General features: G+C 45.6%; 1 protein-coding gene across 1 annotated transcript; it reads right to left on the bottom strand.

Annotated features, from left to right (window-relative positions):
* Window positions 1-2,236: 2,236 nt before the first annotated feature.
* LOC310845681 (homeobox protein pv.1-like) lies at window positions 2,237-7,250 on the bottom strand (the record flags this gene model as incomplete). Its single annotated transcript, XM_083741108.1, has 3 exons — window positions 2,237-2,582; window positions 6,324-6,553; window positions 7,016-7,250. The coding sequence occupies 3 exons, from the start codon at window positions 7,248-7,250 to the stop codon at window positions 2,253-2,255; spliced, it is 795 nt and encodes a 264-aa protein (XP_083597234.1). The 3' UTR covers window positions 2,237-2,252.
* Window positions 7,251-27,384: the final 20,134 nt, after the last annotated feature.

Here is a 27,384-nt window from a genome sequence, read left to right on the forward strand (position 1 = left end):
AGCACAATAACCCTGCTCTCTCCAAACACCAACCCTAAACCATGCAAAGAGCTCAAGGGGCATTAGTTATAAACCTGTTTTGTTACTGTGGGCCAGGTGTGGGGAACTTTTGGCCTTCCATATGTTGCTGAACTACACTTCCCATCAGCCCTTGCCATTGGACATGCTTGCTGAGGCTGATGGGAGTTGCATTTCAGCAACACCTGGCAAGCCAAAGGTTCCTCACACCTGCCACAGGTCTTTCATCCCTTGATCTTAGGCTGAAAATACTGCATTCAGTGCAAGGCCAGACAAGGTACTGGACTTTAGATGGGGCAGTGGGGTTGGGGGCAAAAGAGATCTAAGTTTGCAGAGGCAAAGGATCAGATACCCTTGAGCTGAAAAAGAAAAGCTTCCTTAGTCCTTTTTCTTCAGTGATCATTCATAGCCCGACTTCCAGTAGGTGCTATTAGACAAATGGGAGGTTTCTGATCTCTTTCTGAATGGGGTATATAGTGAACTGGAAAAACATCTCACCCTCCTGGAGAAAGATGCCAGGAGCAGGAGCAGCTCTGCAACTACAACCACCACCCTGTCAGGTTGAGGCCACATCGAATTATCAGCTGAGCAGTTCAAAGCACTAGATCACGGGTGTCAAACACAAGGCCCGCGGGCCGAATCCGGCCCGCCAGACCTCGTCACAAGAAAGCCGCCTCTTCGGCGCATGCGCAGCAGCCTACAAGCCAGAGAACGTCTGCCCTCTAGCGGCGCCGCGGCCCCCAATGAATTTGAGTTTGACACCCCTGCACTAGATCATCTCAGCACTAGGAAGAACATACTGCTGTCCATGGTGCTGACCTAGTGCTGGTGAGAGGCAAGGCAAAGGTATGGCAAAGCTAGGAAGTGTTAAAGGAGAAAGGGAGGCAGAGTCACAAGACTTAGCTGCAAGTAGGCAGGACGATGGACTTGCTGGTATGTCACATTGAGCTTAGTGGGCCACTTGCAAGACAACATACAGTGGTACCTCGGGTTACAAACACTTCGGGTTACAAACTCTGCTAACCTAGTAGTAGTACCTCGGGTTGAGAACCTTGCCCCAGAATGAGAACGGAAATGTGCAGTGGTGGCACGGCAGCAGCAGGAGGCCCCATTAGTGAAAGCGCACCTCAGGTTAAGAATGGTTTCAGGTTAAGAACGGACCTCCAGAACGAATTAAGTTCATAAACCGAAGTACCACTGTACATATAATAAGGCTACAAGAGTTTTGCGCAGCTAGTCAACAGTGGGGGTCAGTTTTTCTAAGAGCTCAACTAGACAGGATATGGAAATTTCATTAACTGGATCTCCCACTGTCCATCTGCCAGCTGCTGGTCCATTCTTGGGAAACTTAGGGAACATTGTAAGAACATAAGAGTGTGCTGAGAATCACAAGTTGGGAGAGTGCTATTGCACTCAGTTCCTGTTTGCTGGTTTCCTAGAGGCATCTGTTTGGCCATTGTGAGAACAGGATCTTAGACTATATGAGCCATTTGCCCAACCAGCTCTTAATTTTGTTCTTATAAATTAGTCTCTTTAAAGCTCCCATTAGCACTACAAAAAAAAGTGCACAGGGGGTGACTACAGCATGTGAGATGGGAAGAATACCCCTTCCCATTCTGCAGCAATGCCTTAACACTGTTCCCATTGGCACACTTACTAAATGAAGCTCCACTGCTTCCATCAACCCATTTTGGTTGATTAACATGCTATGGCCTTTTAAATGTGTCTGTTGGGTGGGGTTATTGGTTTGTTATCGTCTTGTGTATTTGGTGTTTTCATTTTTATGTTGTGAACCACCCTGCGATCTTTGGATATACAAATTTAATCAATCAATATTTAGTTTACCCACTTACTGACATTTAATCACACTTTCTAACTTAGCTGTTAACTGTTTTTGTAGGCTCTGCAGAGCTGCCATGTACAATCACTGTTAGCAGTCTTTGTAGGAATTTTTTGCAGTTTCCTTTACTAGACATCTAGCCCAAACTTTAGAAAATGCTGAAATAACAATGCTGAAATAACCACCTGCCTTTTGTTACAGGTTTTAGAAAACACTGAACTAAAGCAATCACAATTTTTTTATATATAAAAATAATTTTTTATTCTCAATTCTTCAATCTTTATTCAATCATGATTCAATATTCAATCTTTATTCAATTTATTCAATGTTATGTGTTCTTGCACATTTACCTATATATGCTCTGCAATAAAACCAACATATTTCTGAACAAGATCTACCACGCTATCCCATATCCTAATGCAGGAGTAGGAAAAGTTTGCTTGGAATCCATATTGTACTCTTCAGTTGAATTTCCTGAGAACTGGGTTGGAAAGTGATAAGGCAGTCCAGGTAATGGAAATGGATAAGGTGGATTTTGGAAGGGCTGGTACTTGCAGCCAGGCGGATTGGGCCACAAAGAAGGATTTGGCATATAAGGTAGAAGGCTGGGTGGGATCCTGGGCTGACATATCAGACAGCCGGGAGATGAAGGCCAGAGGCCTCGGCGATAGTCTTGTAGCTGTCGCTTAAGTTTCATCCTGCGATTCTGGAACCAGTTTTTAACCTAATAATAAGAATAATAAAGTAAATTCAGAAGCTAGTAGTCACAGAAACAGTCTCATGTTCTCAGAATGCACAGTCACTTACATCAATGGGCCATTCAGACCAGTTTCCACCAAACAAAATGGCAGCGCTACCATGTATTTAGTATTGTACAATGAGTCTCCCAAAGCAGATCATAAACCACCCTCTGCAATGATCTCAAAGAAGCTTCCCCCAACTGGTGCCTGTTTTTGACTGCAAGTACTGACAGCTCCTGCCACTGTGGCCAATGGCCAGGGGCAACTAAACCAAAAAAGATTCTCCACCCCTAAAGTAGTAAAGGTAAAGGGACCCCTGACCATTAGGTCCAGTCGTGACCGACTCTGGGGTTGCGGCGCTCATCTCGCTTTATTGGCCAAGGGAGCCAGCGTACAGCTTCCAGGTCATGTGGCCAGCATGACTAAGCCACTTCTGGCGAACCAGAGCAGCGCACAGAAACACTGTTTACCTTCCCGCCAGAGCGGTACCTATTTAGCTACTTGCACTTTGACGTGCTTTCGAACTGCTAGGTTGGCAGGAGCAGGGACTGAGCAATGGGAGCTCACCCTGTCACGGGGATTTGAACCACCGACCTCCTGATCAGCAAGTCCTAGGCTCTGTGGTTTAACCTGCAGCGCCACCTGCGTCCCTACCCCTAAATTATACGCTATGAAATACAGAAGCCAGTGCCTAGATGTGAGCACAGTGCTGAGTGGGGAAGGGCAATGGAGCAATAGATAAAAGTGGCAAAATGATATGGTAGTGGGTATCAGTCAGTTAAGAGGTTACCTCCGTGATGCCATTTCCTATCCAACTAGTCTATCCAAATTTTACATGCTGTTTGGTACTATCACCAAAGCAGAGAGCCAGTGTGGTGTAGTGGTTAAGAGCGGTAGTCTTGTAATCTGGGGAACCGGGTTCGAGTCTCCGCTCCTCCACATGCAGCTGCTGGGTGACCTTGGGCTAGTCACACTTCTTTGAAGTCTCTCAGCCCCACTCACCTCACAGAGTGTTTGTTGTGGGGGAGGAAGGGAAAGGAGACTGTTAGCCGCTTTGAGACTCCTGAAGGGGAGTGAAAGGCGGGATATCAAATCCAAACTCTTCTTCTTCTTCTTCTAAATACCTTACTGGGTGTATTTATAAAGACACTATGCAGCTTCCCATCAAGGACACTGTACTTGCATCCTGTGCCAAGCAGGGGGTTGGGCTAGATGACTTCAGAGGTCCCTTCAAGCTCTAGTTATAAGTGTCTGATCAAGGGCCTGGCAAGCCTATTGCTGTGATCAGTAACTGACACGAAATGTGCTCAGGGCAATGCCTAGAAAATCAGTGATTCCTCCCCGTTGGGGATGGAGGCAAGGGAGGACACAGAATCCCACCTTCCCCAAATTTGAACCCTTCTGCTTAGACCTTAGCAAACTAGTCGGAAGGGAGTTTTCTAATCAGGTTCTATGGAGCAAACATAGAAACTCTCCGCAATCCAGAGCCCTGGTGCAGACTTGTGATCGCAGGGAAGATCCCACAGGTTTTTAAAGCTGCAATCTGGGCAACTAGCTCTACTGAGCAAGCAACATAAACATGCAGAGAACTGCAGTCTAAGCAGTGATCCCAAACACACCTACTATGGAGCTCATTCCACAGGAAGGCATATTTGCACTGTTAATTATGCACTACGATACTAAAGGGCAGCGAGGCTGTCCAAATGACCATTTCCCCTCCACAGTCTATAAACTGTCTGAATAAGGCCACAGCGGCTCTTCCAAACTTGGTGCAAAAATATTCAGCATAATTGTCCTACATCTGTAGGCATTTCACTGACAACCTCGGGATGCCCAACCTAAGTGATTTACCAAATGACTGTGCCCTAGGTCTTTTGATGAGCGAGCTGGATAAATAAGAGGTGGCATGGGCATAATCCTGTGGCTGGTCTTTCTTGCTAAATGGATGCAAACAAGCCATGTGGATAACACAGTTGCCAATGCTCCCATCTGCACAATGCAGCGCTCAGCAGGAATTCCCATTTCAAAAGGCAGCTTGGCACCAGTCCACAAGCCACTTCTTTTCTCTAAAGTAATCTCACAGCAGGTTCTTCAAAGATAAATGGATTTATGGCTTGCCAGGGTGGCCCCACCAAGAGACACTCAAAAACTGCAGACTCTTAATGTCCAAGTTACCCCTATGCTCATGTTTCATTTACTTAAAGCATTTAGACTAAGGACGTTCCTTCTAAAATGGCATGCAACACATTGCAATCCTTAAGCTTACTTATTCAAAATTAAGATGCCATGAATTCCATGGAACTTGGGCCATGTTCTTGTCCTACAAAAACCGCACTATTATACCATTTTAAACTATCGTAGCTGCTTCCCCCAAGGAATCTTGGGAAATGTAGTTTGTTAAGGGGCTCCTTAGTCCCCCTCACAAAGTTACAATTCCATCCCTCCTCTTCACAGGGAACTCTGGAAATTGTAGCCAGGTGAGGGGAACACGGCTCTCAATCCTCAACATGCTCAACTACAGCTCCCAGAATTCTTTGGGGGAAGCCATGATTAAAGTAGTATCATAGTGCTTTACATTGTATGGTCTTACACTTTAGTAAGTGCGCCTGAAATTTCAGCAATAACTGAAGACTTTTCAGCTTTTTATTTTATTACATTTATAGCCTGCCTTTTCTTCCACTGGGAAGCAGGCTACCCTTCTATGTGAGATTCATATGGCATTTGTTTCCATCCTTCTTCATGGTTGTTCAGGGCAGGTCATCCTCACAACCACCTTGTATGGTAGGCCAGGATGAGAGACAAGCAGTGAGCCAAAAGTTTATCTATTGCAGAATGTGGATTTGAATCCAGATCCAACACTTCTTCATCTTCAACCAGCTCCTTCTCTAGTTTGCACAAACTGCTACTTATCAAAAATTTCATCCCTCTTACATTTATACCCTGCTTTTTCCCCCCATCACAGACTTCAGGCGGTGTACTTGTAATTTGCAAGTGGTCTCCAAACCACCCCCAGACCTGCTTAATTTCAAGCACATGGGTGGCCTCATGACCTTCTCTATCCTAATTTCCACATCAATACTGTACAGTAGTACCTCTGGTTACGTACTTAATTGGTTCCGGAAGTCCGTTCTTAACCTGAAAGTGTTCTTAACCTGAAGCACCACTTTAGCTAATGGGGCCTCCTGCTGCTGCCGCGCTGCTGGAGCACGATTTCTGTTCTCATCCTGAAGCAAAGTTCTTAGCCCGAGGTAATATTTCTGGGTTAGCAGAGTCTATAACCTGAAGCGTATGTAACCCGAGGTACCACTGTACTAAGTAAAAGCATAGATTAGTTAAAAGGGTTCAGAGCTGAGAAATAAGTACAGTGGTACCTCAGGTTAAGTACCTAATTCGTTCCGGAGGTCCGTTCTTAACCTGAAACTGTTCTTAACCTGAAGCACCACTTTAGCTAATGGGGCCTCCTGCTGCTGCCGTGCTGCTGGAGCACGATTTCTGTTCTCATCCTGAAGCAAAGTTCTTAGCCCGAGGTAATATTTCTGGGTTAGCGGAGTCTGTAACCTGAAGCGTATGTAACCCGAGGTACCACTGTATATCAATAACGAAACTGCTTCTTAAAGAATTGTAGTTCAGGAAGAGCTTTCCAAAACTGCACCTCAAGAGGCAACCCGACTACTCAGGAGTAGGTGTCTCAGACTTACTGCCTACAGCACAGGCCAGTCACTCACCTGCTCTTCCGTCAGGTGCAGCTCCGCGGCCAAGCCTTGCCTTTCCCACTGCTTCAGATAGGTTTGTCGCCGGAAGGTGCTCTCCAACCTGCGGAGCTGCTCCATGGTGAACGCTGTGCGCAAACGGGAGCAGTGCCGTCGATCCTCCCGGTCCAGGTTCACGTCGGAAGCGGCGCTCTTGCTCTCCTCCCTGACCGAGACCGGCTCGCTTGCGCAGGGTCCTTCGCCGGCTACGAAAGCAGGAGAGCAAGAAGTGTGAGCCAAAGTTTCCTTCCTTTCCTGAGCGCACCTAGCAAGGTCTCGCAGAGATAACCCCAAGCAGGGGGGTGGGAGCATGGTCCCCCCCCCTCTTTCTGAGGGAGAAGAGGCAACACACCGCGCCTCTCCCCAGTTTTTTCTCACGGCCCAATAACAATTTCCACTCCTAAACGCGGGTAGACTCGGGGTGCGGCAACATCCATTGCTTAGTGCATATCTTGTTGGTTTTAAAAGGACTTGTTCCCAAGTGTACCCTAAAAGCATACCCCTCCCCCCAAATAGCGCAGAATTGCTATTGCGCCCTAGAGGAAGTTCTCCAGCTCTGCTCAAAAACTAGCCAAGGCGCTTGGCGAGGATTACGGCCTTACTACCACCACGTGACTGCCGGGTAATGCCACTAGTCCTCAGTGAGGCCGGTCCGGCGTTTGACTTACTCTTGCATGGCGAGCCATCGACGGCAGTTTCACGGGCCTCGCTGCATCCTTCTCCTCCACTTCTGACGGCGGTGGCGTCTCCTCTGCGCAATCCCATAGAGGGGCATGGCTTTTTGGGCTGGGACTTCCCTAACCAGGAGCTTCCTTTGCACAAATTGGGGGCGCTCGGAGCGGGCACGCAGCAGATATGGGGCTTGCGCGCGATCCCCTGCTGATCGCAGGCCTGCTGACCCATGTGCGCACGAAACACGCCGACCTCCACGCTTCTCCTGCAGGGGGCCAGCCCTCCACTGCAAATTTATAGGCGACAGCGAGCACTTAAGGAGGAAGATTCGCACCTGGAACTCGGGGCCGGCCGATCTACAGCGCCCCCTCCCGGCAATGCAGAGTTGATTTCCAACACACAAACACCAAGTGGGTGTGTCTTATCTTAGTATCAATATACTACGCCCTGTCCCAAGGGTGTTTCGTTTCTGCTGTTATCTGGTGGTCATGTTCTTATTTTAGCTGGGGAAGGAGATAAAAGATTTAAACGGAGAAGGAAACTCACCCTCCCCCACCCAGTGACTGTTAATTCTGCATAACTGACTTTTAGAGATGTCCCCCCAAAATGGTTTCCTAAAATCTGGGAACATAAGATCAAGAAATGCGAAACTGGCATATTGCCTCCAGAGCTATATCAAGAATACAGTGGTACTTTGGGTTACATACTTTCAGGTTACAGACTCCGTTAACCCAGAAATATTACCTCAGGTTAAGAACTTTGCTTCAGGATGAGAACAGAAATCGTGCTTCGGTGGCGCGGCGGCAGCAGGAGGCCCCTTTAGCTAAAGTGGTGCTTCAGGTTAAGAACACTTTCAGGTTAAGAACGGACCTCCGGAACCAATTAAGTATTCCGAGGTATCACTGTATATAGATTGGTGGACACCCACCCTGGCGGGCCTATTTAGTGTCATAAATAGTACCAGGGAAATTGGAATATGGGCAGCATTTTTCCCATTTTTAAGAAGGCAGTCAGGAACTACTGCTCCTAGTGGTGCAGCAATAAAGCTGCTAGCACATTTGCAAAGTTAAGCAGGGACCAGTGTGGTTTCAAGCTGGATTGAGGGTGTTGTGTTAAGATTCCTGCATTGCAAGGGGGTTGGACTAGATACCCCTTCCTGCTGATTTATTGTCCAAGGTTGTTCCAAGGGATCAACACTGTACCTATGTACAGAAATTGGGTTTGTACTGAGATTGTATGAACACGCTGACCAGTGGTGTTCACAGAAAGGGGGAGGATGTTAGTTTCTGTTTCTCACTGAGAGCAGCTGCTTGCAGTCACTGGACTGTTTACATTCCACAGTCCAGATACTGTTGGATTCTCATGGGAAAGGGAGATGGGATATGACGTTACTGGTTCTGTTCGTTTCCTTTGTTCAGTTGCTCTCTGCTTCTCACAGAGAGAAAATATATTTTTCTTTGCTCTCTGTATAGCTTAGTAATAAAGTATAGCAATGTAGCACCATACCTGCCTCATCCTTCCATTGTGGACTTTGTTGTTTTAATGCTCTGCTGGGCTCAAAGGAAGATGAGCCATATCAGCTCGGACGACCAGAGCTGAAATTTCAATAAGAAACTGGGAGAAATTATCAAGTTTTGACACTGACCACAAACTCTTGCTGTTGATTAGAGGACGATATGTTGTTGTTTAGTCGTTTAGTCATGTCCGACTCTTCGTGGCCCCATGGACCAGAGCACGCCAGGCACTTCCACTGCCTCCCGCAGTTTGGTCAAACTCATGCTGGTAGCTTTGAGAACACTGTCCAACCATCTCGTCCTCTGCCGTCCCCTTCTCCTTGTGCCCCCCATCTTTCCCAACATCAGGGTCTTTTCCAGGGAGTCTTCTCTTCTCATGATCTGGCCAAAGTATTGGAGCCTCAGCTTCACGATCTGTCCTTCCAGTGAGCACTCAGGGCTGATTTCCTTCAGAACAGAGAGGTTTGATCTTCTTGCAGTCCATGGGAATCTCAAGAGTCTCCTCCAGCACCATAATTCAAAAGCATCAATTCTTTGGTGATCAGCTTTCTTTATGGTCCAGCTTTCACTTCCATACATCACTACTGGGAAAACCATTGCTTTTACTATATGGACCTCTGTCGGCAAGGTGATGTCTCTGCTTTTTAAGATGCTGTCTAGGTTTGTCATTGCTTTTCTCCCAAGAAGCAGATGTCTAATTTCGTGGCTGCTGTCACCATCTTCAGTGATCATGGAGCCCAAGAAAGTAAAATCTCTCACTGCCTCCATTTCTTCCCCTTCTATTTGCCAGGAGGTGATGGGACCAGTGGCCATTATCTTCGTTTTTTTGATGTTGAACTTCAGGCCATATTTTGCACTCTCCTCTTTCACCCTCAATAAAAGGTTCTTTAATTCCTCCTCACTTTCTGCCATCAAGGTTGTGTCATCTGCATATCTCAGGTTGTTGGTATTTCTTCCAGCAAATTTAATTCTGTCTAGGGATTCATCCAGCCCGGCCTTTCGCATGATGAATTCTGCATATAAGTTAAATAAGCCGGGAGACAATATACAGCCTTGTCGTACTCCTTTCCCAATTTTGAACCAATCAGTTGTTCCATATCCAGTTCTAACTGTAGCTTCTTGTCCCACATAGAGATTTCTCAGGAGACAGATGAGGTGATCAGGCACTCCCATTTCTTTAAGAACTTGCCATAGTTTGCTGTGGTCGACACAGTCAAAGGCTTTTGCATTGTCAATGAAGCAGAAGTAGATGTCTTTCTGGAACTCTCTAGCTTTCTCCATAATCCAGCGCATGTTTGCAATTTGGTCTCTGGTTTCTCTGCCTCTTCTAAATCCATCTTGCACTTCTGGGAGTTCTTGGTCCACATACTGCTTGAGCCTTCCTTGTAGAATTTTAAGCATAACCTTGCTAGCGTGTGAAATGAGTGCAATTGTGCGGTAGTTGGAGCATTCTTTAAAAAGGGTGGAAGAGAACACTCTTGTTTCACTCCTCTTGAAGTTTTAAAGGCTTCAGAATGAGGGTCAGAGTGTCTAAATGGAAGTGTGACTGAAGCCTCTAAAACTTCAAGAGGGGTGAAACAAGAGTGTTCTCTTCCACCCTTTTTAACATTTATATTAAGGACTTGGTACCCCAACTGGCTTCAGCAAGTTATCCTCTAATAATAATAATAATAATAATAATAATAATAATAATAATAATAATTTATTACTTATATCCCACCCATCTGGCTGGGTTTCCCCAGCCACTCTGGGCAGCTGCCAACAGATTAAAAACAGAATAAAACACCACACATTAAAGACTTCCCTAAACAGGGCTGCCTTCAGATGTCTTCTAAAAGTCAGATAGTTGGTTTTTTTCCTTGACATCTAATGGGAGGGCATTCCACAGGGCATGTGCCACCACCAAGAAGGCCCTCTATCTGGTTCCCTGTAACTTTGCTTCTCGCAGTGAGGGAACTGCCAGGAGGCCCTTGGAAGTAGACCTCAGTGTCTGGGCAGAACGATGGGGGTGAATATACTCCTTCAGGTATACTGGGCCGAAGACGATTTATTTTGATGTATGCAAATGATAAATACTTACTTTGTAAGTAAAAGTAGGACATTTCCTCTTGTTAAAAAAGAAGAAGAAGCAAAAAACCCTATTCTTCCTGGTGGGAATCCTTTGTTCTGATATAAACTATGTTGCTTGATTCTAACACTAAGCTAGGATGGTCTAGTCACTAGTGGCATGGGCATAGCCAGGATTTTTGTTAGGGGGCAGGACTTTTGTTGGTGGGGGCAGAACTGACGTGATTGGTCAGTTAAGTATTTCTATTGTTTTACTTGATCTGGGGGGGGGGTCAGCTGCTTGACCCATGTCTAGTGGTTAGAATGTCCTCCTAGGGTACAGGAATGCGGAACTTGTGGTCCTGCAGATGTTGTCAGACTCCAATTTGTCTGTTTTACTATATGCTGATGACCTTGTCCTGCTCTCCCTGAACAAAATTGGACTCAGAAGGATGCTGGTCAAATCTGGCCAACTGTGCAAAAAAGAACATCTAAAAGTTAACTATGTGAAAATTAAGGATGTCATATTTGGTAAATCCAAGTAGACATTAGGTGGTCATACTCTTGAGCAAGTACATAGGTGTAAATACCTAGGATTACTTACGGATGAAAAACTTTCATGGAAACCCCACCTGGATGCAACCAAGTTATTATCTGCCCGCTCTACTGGACAGCTAGTCAATTTTTTTCTGTTCAAAGGGGGGGGCAGTTAATCAACCCAGCCATCAAGATCTATGTGTCAAAGATCATTGCACAAATGCTTTACAGGGCTGAGCTCTGGGCAAGTGGTATCAAATCTGAACTAGAAGTCCAGCAAAACAAATCCATGAGGCAGATATTGGGGCTTCCACTGGGGATCTCAGAGCTGAGTTGGCTCTCCTCTTGATAACAGCCAGAATCGAACTAACCTACCTCAGATACTGATGCAGACTGAATGCCTCTGAGGAGGACCATATTCCTGCTAAGCTCTGCTGTTTAGAGCAACAGGTGGCTGGGCACAAAGGTGTCACAATAAGCTTAGGGCTTACAATCTCCAAATGGAGACATATTTGGCCCTTGGTTCACGTGACCTTAAAAATTGGGTCTTTGACCAGGATGCTGAAATTAAGATCAACCATTCAAGGCCCCACTACCTTGAGATACCAACTTTCCTGCAACTGCATAGGGCATTTGTTGGACTACGATTCCAACAGATGCAATCAGCATACTTAGAGGGGAGACACCTCGGAATCCTCCATAAGGAACAAATGCATTTATGGATGCAATCAGGTAGAGGACATCATGCATTACTTGCTGACTTGCCCCCTATGTACAATGCCCAGAGGAGGGGAAAATGTCATCTACTCTTAACCTTTTCTGAGGCCAATCCCTCCAGGAGGTGACAGTCAAACTCTTAGCTGATAAAGATCTACAGATTACACACCTGGTAGCCAAATTTGCTCTGGCAGATAAGAAGCTCCCTTCCGCTTTTGTTAATGCTCTCTAATTTTATTTTTTTATCTTACAAACTTTTTATGTTGTAAAATTTTATAGGGCAGGCCACGCAATTTCAGAGGAAAGCCTTGCCTTGCCATCTGCTATACATTGTAAAGGCCTTTGGCTATGTACGATAAATTGATTGATTGGCTCCAACTCCCAAGAGTCCCAGCCAACATGACCAATGATCAGGAATGATGGGAGTTGTAGTCTAGCAGCATCTGGAGAGCCGCAGGTTCCTCATTCCTTTTCTAGAACTAAGGAGTAAAAGGTAAAGGTAAAGGGACCCCTGACCATTAGGTCCAGTCTGGGGTTGCGGTGCTCATCTCGCTTTATTGGCCGAGGGAGCTGGCGTACAGCTTCCGAGTCATGTGGCCAGCATGACTAAGCCGCTTCTGGAGAACCAGAGCAGCGCACGGAAACGCCATTTACCTTCCTGCTGGAGTGGTACCTATTTATCTACTTGCAGTTTGACGTGCTTTCAAACTGCTAGGTTGGCAGGAGCAGGGACCGAGCAACGGGAGCTCACCCCGTCACAGGGATTCGAACTGCCGACCTTCTGATTGGCAAGTCCTAGGCTCTGTAGTTTAACCCACAGTGCCACCCTGGATTCAAATCCTCACTCAGCCGCAAAACTCACTGAACAATCTTGGGTCATCCAATGTCTCTTAGCCCAACGTACCTCATGGAGTTGTTGTGAGGTCCATGGAGTAGAAGGAGGTATGCATACCCCATGATGTGCGATAAATAAATGAGTGGACAACACTATTACTGTATCAAGCAAACGTTTCTAAAATCATTTTAAATCTTGGACAAAAATAATTATACCTTCACAGAGAGCAGCAGTGCTCTGTTTCTGTTTAGTTGTAAATTAAAATGCTCTAGTGGTTTCAGGGATGGACTCTGGTAATATGGCACCCTGAACAAGGATAGCATTTTCTGCAACATCCCCATGTTTATTTTCACGATCATTCATTTTGGTACTGATTACCATTACAATGGTACCTTGGGTTACATATGCTTCAGGTTACATAAGCTTCAGGTTGCAGACTCCGCTAACCCAGAAATAATACCTCGGGTTAAGAACTTTGCTTCAGGATGAGAACAGAAATCGTGCTCCGGCGGCATGGGGGCAGCGGGAGGCCCCATTAGCTAAAGTGGTGCTTCAGGTTAAGAACAGTTTCAGGTTATGACCTCTGGAATGAATTAAGTACTTAACCTGAGGTACCACTGTATTATTATTATTATTATTATTATTATTATTATTATTATTATTAATGATGTGCCCCCTCCACTCGGCACTTATGCAGGGAAACTGCCCGAAACACCCTCAAGCCAGCGCTGTTGGTTTGAATAAATAGATTCTGCTAATAGATTCAAAATAGTAAAGTTAATCATGGCTTTCTAAATAGCAGCAATATTCAATTTAGTTGTAAATTAATGTTCTAGTGGTTTCAGTAAACAGGTAGTATTCATCATTGTTCCGAAGTACTACATAGAATCATAGAGTTGGAAGAGACCACAAGGGCCATCGAGTCCAACCCCCTGGTTACATATCAAAGGAGAACTTGATTTAAATCAGCCTGTCAGTACCCTGAAGCCAGTTCCTTAGAAATCTCCTTATTCACTTGAGTGTGATTATTCTGAAGCAATTGAACCCAAGATTGTAGCCTCCATTTGTCACCCTATGAACTTGATGTATTCAATGTTGAATTGCAATTCACCACTGCAAATTTATTTCCCATGTGGATTGGCCTACTGTATTTCTGGTTAAGGGGAAGATAGCACTATCTGAACATAAATCTAAAGGCAGGGTCTGATAAGAATAATCCAGCAAGATTAGCTTCCAAATGTATAAAGGGGCCTACAAGTTTAACAAAACAAGTTTTCTACCCCCAGGGCCAACTCGAGGAGCTGAAGATTACTCAGCAGTCACAAAATGGTGTTGCAAGGTCAGAACTGGTCACAAAATGGCAGCTAGTAGACACAGAGATTGTAATAAACAGCGGGCAATTTCCGACATCATTTCCTGCCGCTATTTAATCCCTCTTTGGAAATTGCTACATGCTTTGCCAGAGCCATTTTGATGTGACATGCAGTATAGTTTATTCTAATGTGTAGTTAGACACATTTTGTGCACTTACTTCAGCATACAGGATTTAAGAAGGAGATGGGCTGTTTCTTAAAAAGAACCAGATGATGGAAGGATACAATGAAATAGAGAATAATGGATAGGTCTCCTAGGAGTCTGTCTGAAAAACCTGTCTCCACTTGCTACAAAAGTTACTTTTCTTTGCTCAGGCCTTCAGTAGAACTAAGTTGCAGTAATACAGTTCTTTTTCAGCAGGCAGATTGGGAAATCAAAGGACAGGCCCCCAATTCTCCTCTGAAGCCATTGGCTCCAGAAGTCTCCAACCCTTCTCTCAGTTAAAATAGCCATTGCAGCACAGGACCGGTTTCTCCCTAGAATTATTGGATCATTCATTCCTGCCTTCTGTTTTAGTTTGTACTTGACCCATTCTGGATAGTCAAACCCAGAAGAACATTCATATCACATAGACTTCTGGAAGCTTTGTTTCAACACAGGAGGAGGCAACATCCCAAAGAGACTCCCAGACTGAGACAAGGCCCAACAGACTGCAAGACGTCACAGGCTGACCTAACTAGGCCAAGAGGCAGAAGGCCCCAGACCATCTGAATGGCCATCAGACCTGTTGATATCATAACATAGCTGTCAATGTTTCCCCTTTTTTAAGGGAAATTCCCTTATTCCGAATAGGATTCCTTGCAAGAAAAGGGAAAAGTTGACAGCTATGTATTAGAAGGTTTGTGTCCAGCACCATATTTCAGACATTGTTTTGAATAATGCACGAGTTCCACACTACAGAGCACAACTGTATTGTTTTTAAACTGCCGTTTTGTGAAGAGTTTCCATTAACCTCTTGCATTCCATAATATTACATTTAAGCAGACCCTTCAACAAAGAAGGGGTGGGAAACATTTTTTTTTTTTGTCAAAGCTTGCAGGACCCCAAAGCTGCTGGAGAGTCAGTTCTGAGTAGGACCTCACAACGCCACACAGACTTAACACAATGAAACCTAAACCAAGCAGAAGAATTCAAATGATGTCAAGAAACAGCTGAACTGAAAGCCCTGCCTCATAGGTAAAAGGTAAAGGACCCCTGAAAGTTAAGTCCAGTCGCAGATGAGTCTGGGGTTTCAGCGCTCATCTCGCTTTGCAGGTCGAGGGAGCCAGCATTTGTCCACAGACAGTTTTTCTGGGTCATGTGGCCAACATGACTAAGCAGCTTCTGGTGCAACAGAACACTGAAACCAGAGCAGCGCACGGAAACACCGTTTACCTTCCCGCTGGAGCGTTACCTATTTATGTACTTGCACTTTTTGGGCATGCTTTCAAACTGCTAGGTTGGCAGGAGCTGGGACAAAGCAAAGGGAGCTCATTCTGTCATGGGGATTCAAACTGCCAACCTTCTGATCGGCAAGCCCAGGAAGCTCAGTGGTTTAGACCACAGTTATCCAAAGCCTCAAACTTTAAACTTTAAAATGTGATTGCATCCCAAATACTGAATGCATGCAGTTGCAAAATGCATGGGACACTTTTTGCATATTTGCAAGCAGCACAACCTTACCTCTTTATTCTGTTCCCCCATGCTTTGCAACATCTATATGGATGTATGGAGCTTTCAGGAAGTTTCAACCAATGTTGTCATCAGTATGTGGATTTTGCCTAACTACCCAACTCTATCTCTCCATTCCATCACACTTCCCAGACTAGTTGCTAGACTAGTGCCTAAAGGCAGTGATGGGCTAGATTAAAGCACTTAGTTGCTGGTGATGGGTGGCTCCCAAATCCAGAAGTTTTGGCGAGAGCCTGTTCTGGATAGGGATAGACCTGAAAAGATCTGTACTAGAGCCATCATTGTCATTTGAGGTCTAGGAAGCCCCAGTGGCAATGAATGTAAACCATTCTTCGTAAAACACTTTGATTGTTTGTTTGTTTTTTCAATCAAGCGAAGTATAAGTTTTATGAAAATAGGAAAATAAATGTATTTTCCCACCCCTCCTGGTCTTGGATAGCCTAGCAGCAGCAGTTATACATGCTCTGACAGCCTCACCTTTAGTCTATGGTCATGCGCTGTACATGAGGCTGCCCTTGAAGATGGTCCAGAATGCAGCTGCAAAGTTGCTGAGCAATGCAGCAAAATGTGATAATAAAGTTGTGGAGTTGAGAGGGACCCCGAGGATCATCTAGTCCAACCCCTTGCAATGCAGGACTCTCAACTAGATCATCCATGACAGATGGCCTTCCAATCTCTGCTTAAGAACCTCCAAGGAAGGAGAGTCTACCACCTTCCAAGAGAGTTTGTTCCACTGTCAAACAGCTCTTACCATCAGAAAGTTCTTCCTGATGTTCAGTCAGAATCTCCTTTCTTGTAAATTGAATTCATTGGTTCTGGTCCTACCCTCCGGTGCAGGAGAAAACAAGCTTTTTCCATCTTTCACATCGCAGCTCTTTAGATATTTGAAGGCAGCTGTCATACTACACCTGTTTCCCACCAGACACAATATAAAGTGTCAATTTTGGTCCATAAAAGTTTATACAGTTGATACACAAATGCTTGAAGTTCTGCAGAGGAGACTGCCTTTCAACAGCTGTGGCTCTGTGGGTGGTTCGGGGCCTTCTGTCCTGACACCACAGTTTCTAAGGGATGTACATAAATATAACAAGAATGAGAAAGTAGATAAAATCAATTAAAATTAATCATAAAAACAGGAAATCCTTAAAATGGCTGCTGAAATAGAAGTCTTTGTCAGGTGCATGAACGTCAACAGGGAAGGGGCCTGTCCGACTGCAGGGGGAGGATGTTCCACCGGATCACGCCCACAATACTGAGCATGCAGTTCTGCTGGATGCAGGCCATGATCTGAGCCACTAACAGAGATTTGGGAACTTCCTTCTACTGGAGACTGTCTATCTTGCACATTAACAGCTTTTATGTGTGTGTATTTTCCTTTCGGAGACAACTGAGCTATGGTGCTGGTCTCTCTGCTACATTGGATGTGTGTTTCCTGATATTTCTTTGCAAGTGATCTTTGGTTTTACCAATTTAATATTGCCGTTTTGATTTCTTGCATTTTATCAAATGTAAACCTCTGGGTTGAATTGTAAATTATTATTCCTATTATCATCACTGTTATTGTTCTTCCAGAGGCGTTGGCATAAAATGAAAAAATACTCCGTATGTGGTCTGTGCATGCTTTCCATTATTACCAATATGTGTTTTCAAAGACTGCACACTTGACAGTGCAAAAGTAGTTCCTGGACTGAGCCCAGGATGCATTTGAGCTATTATGTCAACATTTCAGAGAGGGATGTCAAAAGATCTTCTGGAATGATAATGATCTCTACCATGCAAACACATTGTTAACCCACAAAGAGCTGTTACTCAACCAGGCAAAACACAGTTAACCCATTAAGGAGCCTCCATGAACAGGGGCTGTATAGCACCAAATACCAGCTGCTAGGGCTGCAAACAGAAACAACTAAAATCCCTTTGTGCTTGGTTGCTTCCAGAGGCATATGTCCCTAGCTGGTGTCAGAAACAAAATGCTGAAAAAGGTGGGCTTTCATTCTACTTAGCTACATAGGATGTGGTGCCCATAATCCCCGTTCATGTTCATTAGACCACTCTGCCTTGCCAGATCACAGCAGAACATTTGGGTGATTTTGTCAGTCAATGTAGAGTCTTGTAGACAATGCTTAGCTAGGTAGATCAGTGGTCTGACTTGGTATATCAGGTAGCTTTCTGTGTTCCTAAGTATGGCCAGCAACCATTCAACAGGTAAAGCCTACCTACACCCAATAATAATAATAATAATAATAATAATAATAATAATAATAATTTATTATTTGTACCCCGCCCATCTAGCTGGGTTTCCCCAGCCACTCTGGGCGGCTTCCAACAGAGATGAAAAATACACTAAAATGTCACATATTAAAAACTTCCCTGAACAGGGCTGCCTTCAGATGTCTTCTGAATGTCAGGTAGTTGTTTATCGCTTTGACATCTGATGGGAGGGCATTCCACAGGGCGGGCGCCACTACCGAGAAGGCCCTCTGCCTGGTTCCCTATAACTTGGCCTCTCGCAGTGAGGGAACCGCCAGAAGGCCCTCGGAACTGGACCTCAGTGTCCGGGCAGAACGATGGGGGAGGAGACGCTCCTTCAGATATACTGGACCGAGGCCATTTAGGGCTTTAAAGGTCAGCACCAACACTTTGAATTGTGCTCGGAAACGTACTGGGAGCCAATGTAGGTCTTTCAAGACCGGTGTTATATGGTCTCGGCGGCCGCTCCCAGTCACCAGTCTAGCTGCCGCATTCTGGATTAGTTGTAGTTTCCGGGTCACCTTCAAAGGTAGCCCCACGTAGAGCGCATTGCAGTAGTCCAAGCGGGAGATAACCAGAGCATGTACCACTCTGGCGAGACAGTCTGCAGGCAGATAGGGTCTCAGCCTACGTACCAGATGGAGCTGGTAAACAGCTGCCCTGGATACAGATTTGACCTGTGCCTCCATGGACAGCTGTGAGTCCAAAATGACTCCCAGGCTGCGCACCTGGTCCTTCAGGGGCACAGTTACCCCATTCAGGACCAGGGAATCCTCCACACCTGCCCGCCTCCTGTCCCCCCAAAACAGTACTTCTGTCTTGTCAGGATTCAACCTCAATCTGTTAGCCGCCATCCATCCTCCAACCGCCTCCAGACACTCACACAGGACCTTCACCGCCTTCACTGGTTCTGATTTAAAAGAGAGGTAGAGCTGGGTATCATCTGCATACTGATGAACACCCAGCCCAAACCTCCTGATGATCTCTCCCAGTGGCTGCATGTAAATGTTGAAAAGCATGGGGGAGAGGACAGAACCCTGGGGCACCCCACAAGTGAGAGCCCAGGGGTCTGAACACTCATCCCCCACCACCACTTTCTGAACACGGCCCAGGAGGAAGGAGCGGAACCACTGTATGACAGTGCCCCCAGATCCCAGCCCCTCAGGACGGTCCAGAAGGATGTCATGGTCGATGGTATCAAACGCCGCTGAGAGATCCAGCAGAACTAGGAAACAGCTCTCACCTTTGTCCCTAGCCCGCCGGAGATCATCAACCAGTGCGACCAAGGCAGTTTCAGTCCCATGATGAGGCCTGAATCCCGACTGGAAGGGATCCAAATGGTCCGCTTCTTCCAGGCAGCAACCAACAGGTAAGGTTTCCCAACATTGTTGTGACAGGAGACAGCGCCTTCTTTTCCCTTTCCTTTTCCTGCAAGGTCACACCAGCTATTTGGAGAACTGCTGTTGTTCCATTCTAGGCAATACCTTCCAATCCACAGATCATAGGGGGTTGTAAAACAGCCCTGTAAGAGCCAGGCGCCAGGAGTCTGACATGATCCCCAGCTACTCAGGACTGGATTTGGCTGATCAAAGGAATCCAAAATAGGGCAGCTCCCACCTCATCCCCTCCAGACTGTCATTGTCCTCAGGCTTTGCATGGGAGACAATGCCCCCCTCCCATGCTTCATTTAAGATCACACATCATTATCTGCCCAGAGGGACAGTTTCCCTTTTAAGTACCAACCATAAGCAATTGATGGCTGTTTGTAACACTCACCGCCTCCTTTGGAAATGCTAACAAGTTTATTTAGTCCGGCCTTTGATGTCCTTATCATTGCTATTAGATAGTCAATTAGGCTTCAATGAGATTAACTGGGTAAGAAAACCTTTTGTTTAAGGGACCCTTGCCCACTAACTTGTCCCTTGCCTTGCCTTTTCCCGACTTTGGGGCAAAGGAGATCTTTGGCGTTGGTAAAAGTGTTGCAACACACACAAACAGGGTTTTGGGATAGTTTGACACACACTTTCTCTTTCTTCCCAAATGAAGTTACCTGCTCCTTTACCAATTAGAATCCCATTCCTTCCCATTTGCTTCTGATTTTGAAAAAAATTAAGTCACAGTGGTGGCCATCGGTTTCAAAGAAGGACTCAAATTGTGTTTATCTCAGTAAATCTCATTAGCTCCTTGCTTGAGACTGATGATCAGAAGGATGGGATTGTGAAATGTGCTGAACAGCATTACCACAAAAAAAAGTAGAGGAGATTTGTAAGTCTCTCACTCGCACAATGCCCCCAACTAGGTGAAATGGCCTTTTCTAACATCTTTGTGAGCACTTAGCAAAAAGAGAGTTCCATTGAGAAGGAATGGAATCTGCATTAGTGCTGGTTGTATACATGTTGATCACATCTGGGCTAGGTCTGCTATTGGTTGAGGGCTGAAACTTACGAAAGACAGCAGTAAAGGCTAGTCCATGAGGACAGTAATCTCACTTGGCCAGCATCTTCTGACATCCATTCAGTCCAGGGATTGATACTTGCTGCCTGCTTCTACCTCCTTCCTGTTGGTGTTGCCCATTATAGAATGCAGCAGGGAGGAAGAGGAAGACCAAAATGGAATGAGTTATCTCTGCCGTTTATTGCTTCTGGCTTTAACTCCCTTCCTTCTACCCTCTCAATGTATTTTTAATCTTGTTGAAAGCCGCCCAGAGTGCCTGGGGAAATGACGATTATTATTATTATTATTAGGCACCAGCCACTACTGAAAAAGGGGGTAGACCACCTCCCCTGCTCTAAAAATCCTGAGTGATATCTTGTTTAAGAATACATGAGGGTTTTTCTACAGTGCCCCTTTTATCATATATGCACCATACTTTATAAAGTCAAAATTATATTCATTATACTATTTAATCTATACACATTACACAGTGCTATTATTTTTCTCTTAACACTCCCCCACTTTTCCTTTCCCCAGTTTTGTTGCAGATGTGTTGAAAACAGCTGGATGAAATCCAAACCTCCCCTCCTTGCAGCTCCTTCCAATTCCGAACTGCCTTGAGTCAAGAAACTATTCCATAAAAACCCAAAGCTTGAGTGCCCCCCCCATGCCCAGCCTCCTTGGAAAGGGAAGGGGGTGGGTTATCCTAGTTTAACTGACAGTTAATTGTGCTTCAAAGGGAGAGATAATAGGCGGCAATTAGACCTAATGGCCTGGCAGGGCGAAATCTTTCTCCTTGAACTCACAGCCTGAAATGGTTTCGCCTGCCTGGTAGGGGGGCAGCAGGGGGCAGAGTGGTTTGCCCGAGGACACAGCTTCCTGCTGCTTTCCTAGCCCCATTGCAGAATGGTTGCTTGAGCAAGAAAAAGCCCAGATTGCCTTGCTGATTCAGTCATGTTTCCCTGGAGTGTATGTGTTAAGGAATAATAATAGTCAGTAGGGATCTAAGCCTGCATGGCAAGGACCCAGATCCCAAGCTTTCCTGGAATAAAACACACAAAAACAAGTGTATTGGCTTAATGGGATAAATAAGGCCACAACTTTATTGGTTACAGATGTGAGCAGTATTGGCTTTGGCTTAGGCAATTGGGTGAAGCAAGACTATAACCCAGGGGTCAGCAAACTTTTTCAGCAGAGGTCCACTGTCCCTCAAACCTTGTGTGGGCCGGACTATATTTTTTTGGGGGAAATGAATGAATTCCCAAGCCCCACAAATAACCCAGAGATGCACTTTAAATAAAAAGGACACATTCTACTCATGTAAAAACATGCTGATTCCCGGACCGTCTGCAGGCCGGATTTAGAAGGCGATTAGGCCAGATACGGCCCCCGGACTTTAGTTTGCCTAGCCATGCTATAACCTGACTCCTGCACACCCTTTGAAGGGTTAACCACCGGAAGGGGGGGAGCCCTCTGATGTAAATCAAATGAGCGCCCCCCCAGTCACCATTAGGGATGTGTCTTGGCCCTAGCCCACGCCCAGGCTTTGGACAGGAACCACACCCCCAGATCCTGGAGGGGCAGGAGGAGGCAGCAACCTCCCGTCCCATAAAAGGCTGACGCAATGCCTAACCTCACAAAGTTGTGATGATTGCTACTAGGTAGACAAAAACCAAGTGGCTACAGCAAATTATGCCAAGTGGGAAAATTCCTACCTGGCCCCAACAACCAGGTGACCGACATAAGTCAAAGCAAGGTCATAGTCAAGCCATAAAGAAGAGGGTGGGTGGGCTGGGAGATCCAAGGACTGGAAGCAGAAAAGGCAGCATCCCCGGCCATGCCAACATTTAAGCGGGTGACGCCACACCCCTATGCAAGCCCAATTAGTTGGCAGGGTCTCTACGGAGACCCAGCTCCCGCCTGCCAAGCAGCCCCTCCCTAAAGGGGGAACTGACTTCTGAAAAGGAGGCACAGACCTCTCAGGGAAAATCTCCTGACCTGAGACCAGTGTCCTGAGTTGCAGATTTGTTGCAATAGGCCGGTCCTTAGTTTCTCAGTCGCTGAGAAAGCGCACACTACATATGCTCAACTGTACTCTATGGGCTGTGTCCAGTTACATCGTACCCTGAGGACAAGCATTTAATCAGGGGACTGCATTGCAGGGGGTTGGACTAGATGACCATTGGGGTCCCTTCCAAATTTATGATTCTGTGATTCTAAGTTAGCCAAGTCCATTGATCTCAGTGCACCTACTCTGAGTATGAGTCACAGGCAGGATATGTGTTTTATTTGAACTAGTCTCTCTTGAATGAGAGTGTCCAAGCATCCCAATCACACACACCCATAAGATCTCCCAAAGGTGACTGCAGTTGTATAAAAAGCAACTGGAGCTGCATTGGTCCATAAGACCCAAAATAGACAGTTGGGCAATACTTTTATTAGGACCAACCAGCATGTCACAAAATAGCAGTAAGCTTTCTGAGTCCTGCAGAACTCTTCAGAACTTCATTAGGGGCTATGCAGAGCATGGGATGGGGAGACAAGGAAGAAGACAAACATTATGACGAAATCCTATGCTATAGTTGGCTTTGACTTTTTTGTAGCATCAGCTGCAGCCTTCCTAAGCTTAGAATTCTGGTTTTGATGTATCTGTGCCACCAGCTCTGCTGTTGTCTTAGCTGCTGCTCTTTGTAGTAGATGCTTTTATTGTCATCTATTTTATGGCTCTGGTTGTGTCATTGTATTTCATGTTGTGTATCCCTCCCAGGTGTCTTTATGGATGAAGAGTGAGTTATACTCACTTTTTAAAAAAGGAATGGATAAAATCCATCTGGAAATGTTCCTGCAGATTCCTTCTTATGACTATATCTGAGCAATGGAGCAACTGTTTGGATAGAAGTTTTGTTAACAGGAAATCCCTTCACAAATGAGATGCTGGTGGTTGCTCTCCACAGATGTGCCCCGAATGATAGCCTTAGGCAATGCCTCCTTAACACAACACTAGATACTGGTGAAGGTATTTTTCGGATTTGGACAACAGGTTTTCTGCAGTCTCTCATGATCAAAGGCTCAGTCTAAACATTACCCCAATCAGCAATCAGTGACCACACTAAATATATTTGATAATGTATTGTACTCTATGCTTAACAATGGGGAGATGCTTGAAATTTATTACAGTTTTCCAGAAAGTAGCACAATGAGATTGATTAAGAAGATTGCAACTGAAATATTTTCCTCATACTTTAACACTTTTTTTTCTCAACAGAAAAAGAAAAGAAAAAGAACTTTTTGATATATATGGATGGTAGTGCATACTGCCCATTATGGCACTATACAGAATTATCATACTAAAAACACATTTACTTAGGAGTGAGCCCTATGGAACACAGTTAAACTTGCTTATGTTCATAAACATTATGTTTCAGTGTCATTAAGAAAGGCAAATTTTTCAAACAATTATCTTTCAAAATGGTTTGTTTTGTATTTCCTGCCATTAAAATGGTAATTGCCATTTTGGTCCTAGAGAGTAAGACATATAACAGAAAAAGTAGCCTATTTTATTTCACTAACGTTAGTTGACATAGAACCATCTACAGGTGAAACGCTTTGTGTCACATAGAAGTCTTTATCACACATAATTATCTGAGAGTTAAGCTATCATTCTGTTCTGCCTGGTGAAGTGTTCTGTGTAACCAGAAAGCTGACAATAACACTCCTATTGTAGCAGAAGTTGGTCCCTAAAAGACTGTGACTCTGCTCCAACTCCAAATGATCACATTGTGCATGACTGAATTGGGGTCATGCATTCTCATCTACATCAAGTCACTATTGGGGCCTGTATATAATATGCACACATCTCTAAACTGGTTCTGAATGCAGATCTCCTTTGACAGCACAGAGGAAATATGTTGGTTGCTTTATGCTCCTGAAGTTAGGTAAATGCTTGACCTTCTCTGGCACCCAGAAAGGCACCTCTTGTTTGCTACAACATAAGTTACTCAGCTTATCATCCTCTGTCTGATTTTTCCTCTCCACTTCCTTTTCGTTTCATCTTCTCTGATGTTACTTTATCTCACCTCCCTTCCATTTTCATCCACTTGTCTTCCACAGAATGTCACAAGTTCCTTGTTTGTTTAAGACCATGTGTCATCGGTCCTTAAGAGGCAACACAGCTGGATACAGCGCCTTCTGAGAGAGAGGGGCACTTTTTGGCGTGTCACATCCTAACTCAAATGACAGGGGGGAAAATAAGCCTGAAATTCCAAAATGTATTGATGGGGTCCAGAAGGTACCATTTGTGCATGCATGGCCAGAGAACTTGTCAGTGGATCTCATGAGCCTTGTGGTAAATAATTGGTACACCTACCAACCTCAAGGAGGTCAATTGTTGAGGCCAATGTGGTGAAGAATGGCTGCCTCAACAAGCAGACCTTGAAACTAGAACAGCTTGCCTCGTGCCTAAGAAAACATCTGGCATCCACTGACAAAACTGACACACTGCACTTTCCCCATCTTTATTTTCTATGCCAAACAATTACAAAGATGATGAAAACTCTCTTAGTTAAACTAGGAAAATGTTGGGAGATATGAATAGGATCCTTCTTAGATCATAGCAGTTCTCCATTGATTCTGGATGTACTCCTTTCTGGGCTCATTCTGCCGATGCATAAAAGGTAAAGGTAAAGGTACCCCTGCCCGTACGGGCCAGTCTTGACAGACTCTGGGGTTGTGCGCCCATCTCACTTAAGAGGCCAGGGGCCAGCGCTGTCCGGAGACACTTCCGGGTCACGCGGCCAGCGTGACATTGCTGCTCTGGTGAGCCAGAGCTGCACACGGAAACGCCGTTTACCTTCCCGCTGGTAAGCGGTCCCTATTTATCTACTTGCACCCGGAGGTGCTTTCGAACTGCTAGGTTGGCAGGCGCTGGGACCGAGCAGCGGGAGCGCACCCCGCCGCAGGGATTCGAACCGCCGACCTTTCGATCGGCAAGTCCTAGGCACTGAGGCTTTAACCCACAGCGCCACCTGCGTCCCCTGCCGATGCATAGTTGTTCCCAAATTAATAATATATTTGTTTTTCTAAAAACAACAAGGCAGCAGTCTACACTGTTACCTATTCCTAGGACTTCATCAGCAGTTTTCTCTGCTCCTCCCATTCATTCTGCTTTTCTCCATTGCTTTCTGAATGGGAGCTAAGTGGGCTGTAAATTCTCTCCTTATTAACACCCTTTCTTAATGACTGTAGTTCAGCAAGTAAGATCTGGAGATATGCCCTGGGGTGAAACAGACAAGCATCATCTCCTGCTTTGAAGGCCACCTGAGAACTAGATAGCCCTATAACTCTGCAGGGCTTTTAATTCAATAAGTTAGCATTCCAAGTCTAGCCCTGGTGTATTTTGGAGTACAAGCACCCAGTCTGGTTGTCCAAAACTAGGGATGGCTTAACAGCTGTTGGATGCAGACAGGATTAACCAGTTCATGGAGCTTGGGCTCTCTTTCTCATCTCCTGGCCTCCTACATACACCATTTATTATTGCAATTATTTGTATGTTTTAAACAGATTTTTCTATATGTATATAGTTTTAATTCTATTAATGTTTAGTTGTTTTTAATTATGGTTATTTCCCCCATATTTTTAGTGATTCTTGATTTTATCTGTAAGCTGCCATCAGTTCCATCAGGGTAAAAGGCAGGCTATAAATATATAACAACCCCCCCCCCCCAAAAAAGTAAATGTGGTGTCATGGGATAGCCACTTCTGGCCTGCCCAGGAGGTGGGGTTGCGGGCTTCACGCCCACCCCACGTGAGCGGGGGCTGGTCCCAGCCCCCACGAGAGCAAGGGAATCCCGGCCGGGCCTGCCCCCCCCCCCAGCCAGCCAATCAGCTGGCTGGCTGGGGGGCGTGGTTTGACCTATTTATATCGTTAGCCGGGGAGTTAGGAGTTCCCCTAGCCGCCGACAAAATGGAAGGCCCAGCTACAACCATGGTCTATTTGGGTATCGAGTTGGACACAGTAGCGCAGACCTCAAAACTTCCCAGAGAGAAACTGATCGCGCTTGGCGACCTCATTCGGCAGCTCCTCCCCCTAAAAAAAAGTTACACTTAGGCAGATACAGTCACTGCTAGGTCATTTAAATTTTGCTTGCCGCGTGGTGTCACCTGGCCATCCATTCTGTGGCCGCCTTGCGAAGCTTTCAGCAGGCCTGCGTTCCCCTCATCATAGGGTTCGACTATCTAAGGAGGTGAAATCTGACCTGGAAGTTTGGTTGGAGTTCCTCGAGAACTACAATGGTATTTCCCTATGGCAAGAGAATTTGTCGCTGCAGGTGGACTTTCAGTTGCATTTGGATGCCTCTGGCTCCCTTGGGTTTGGCGTTTACTTTAAAGGGCAATGGTGTGCCCAGCGTTGGCCCGCAGCCTGGAAGGGAGGGCCCATTACCAGAGATTTAACCTTCTTAGAAATCTTCCCAATTGTAGTGGCAGTGCATCTATGGTCAGAGGCGTTCAGTAATCATAGGGTTTGCTTCCACACCGATAACCAGGCAGTAGTAGCAGTCCTTTCCAGGCAGGCCGCACGTTCCTCAAGAGTGGGTGCCCTTTTGCGCTCCTTCGTTCTCCGATGTTTAGAACTTAATATCCGCTTCTCCGCCCAATTTGTGCCTGGTGTTAACAATGATGTCGCGGATGCCCTATCTCGTTTTCAGATGGACCGCTTCCGCTCGTTAGCACCGGACGCTCAGTTGCTACCTCAGCCCTTCCCGGAACATCTGTGGAGACTTGGGGACCAGAGTCTTGGGAACCAGAAGTGATTCAGGGAGTATTGGCTTACCTTCTGGCATCGCTATATCCTGGGTCTCACGGAGGGGAATGCGCTGGGCTGAGATGCTGCCCGCATTTAAGACCAGAGTCGCAGCGGAGGGCCCCCTAATGCTTTACTTGTACAATTGGGAGAGAATGACCTAGCTTATAGAAAGGCGGTTGACTTGCA

This window comes from Podarcis gaigeae (genome assembly GCF_964106915.1).
Source record: "Podarcis gaigeae genome assembly, chromosome: 5".
Taxonomy (NCBI): Eukaryota; Metazoa; Chordata; class Lepidosauria; order Squamata; family Lacertidae; genus Podarcis; species Podarcis gaigeae.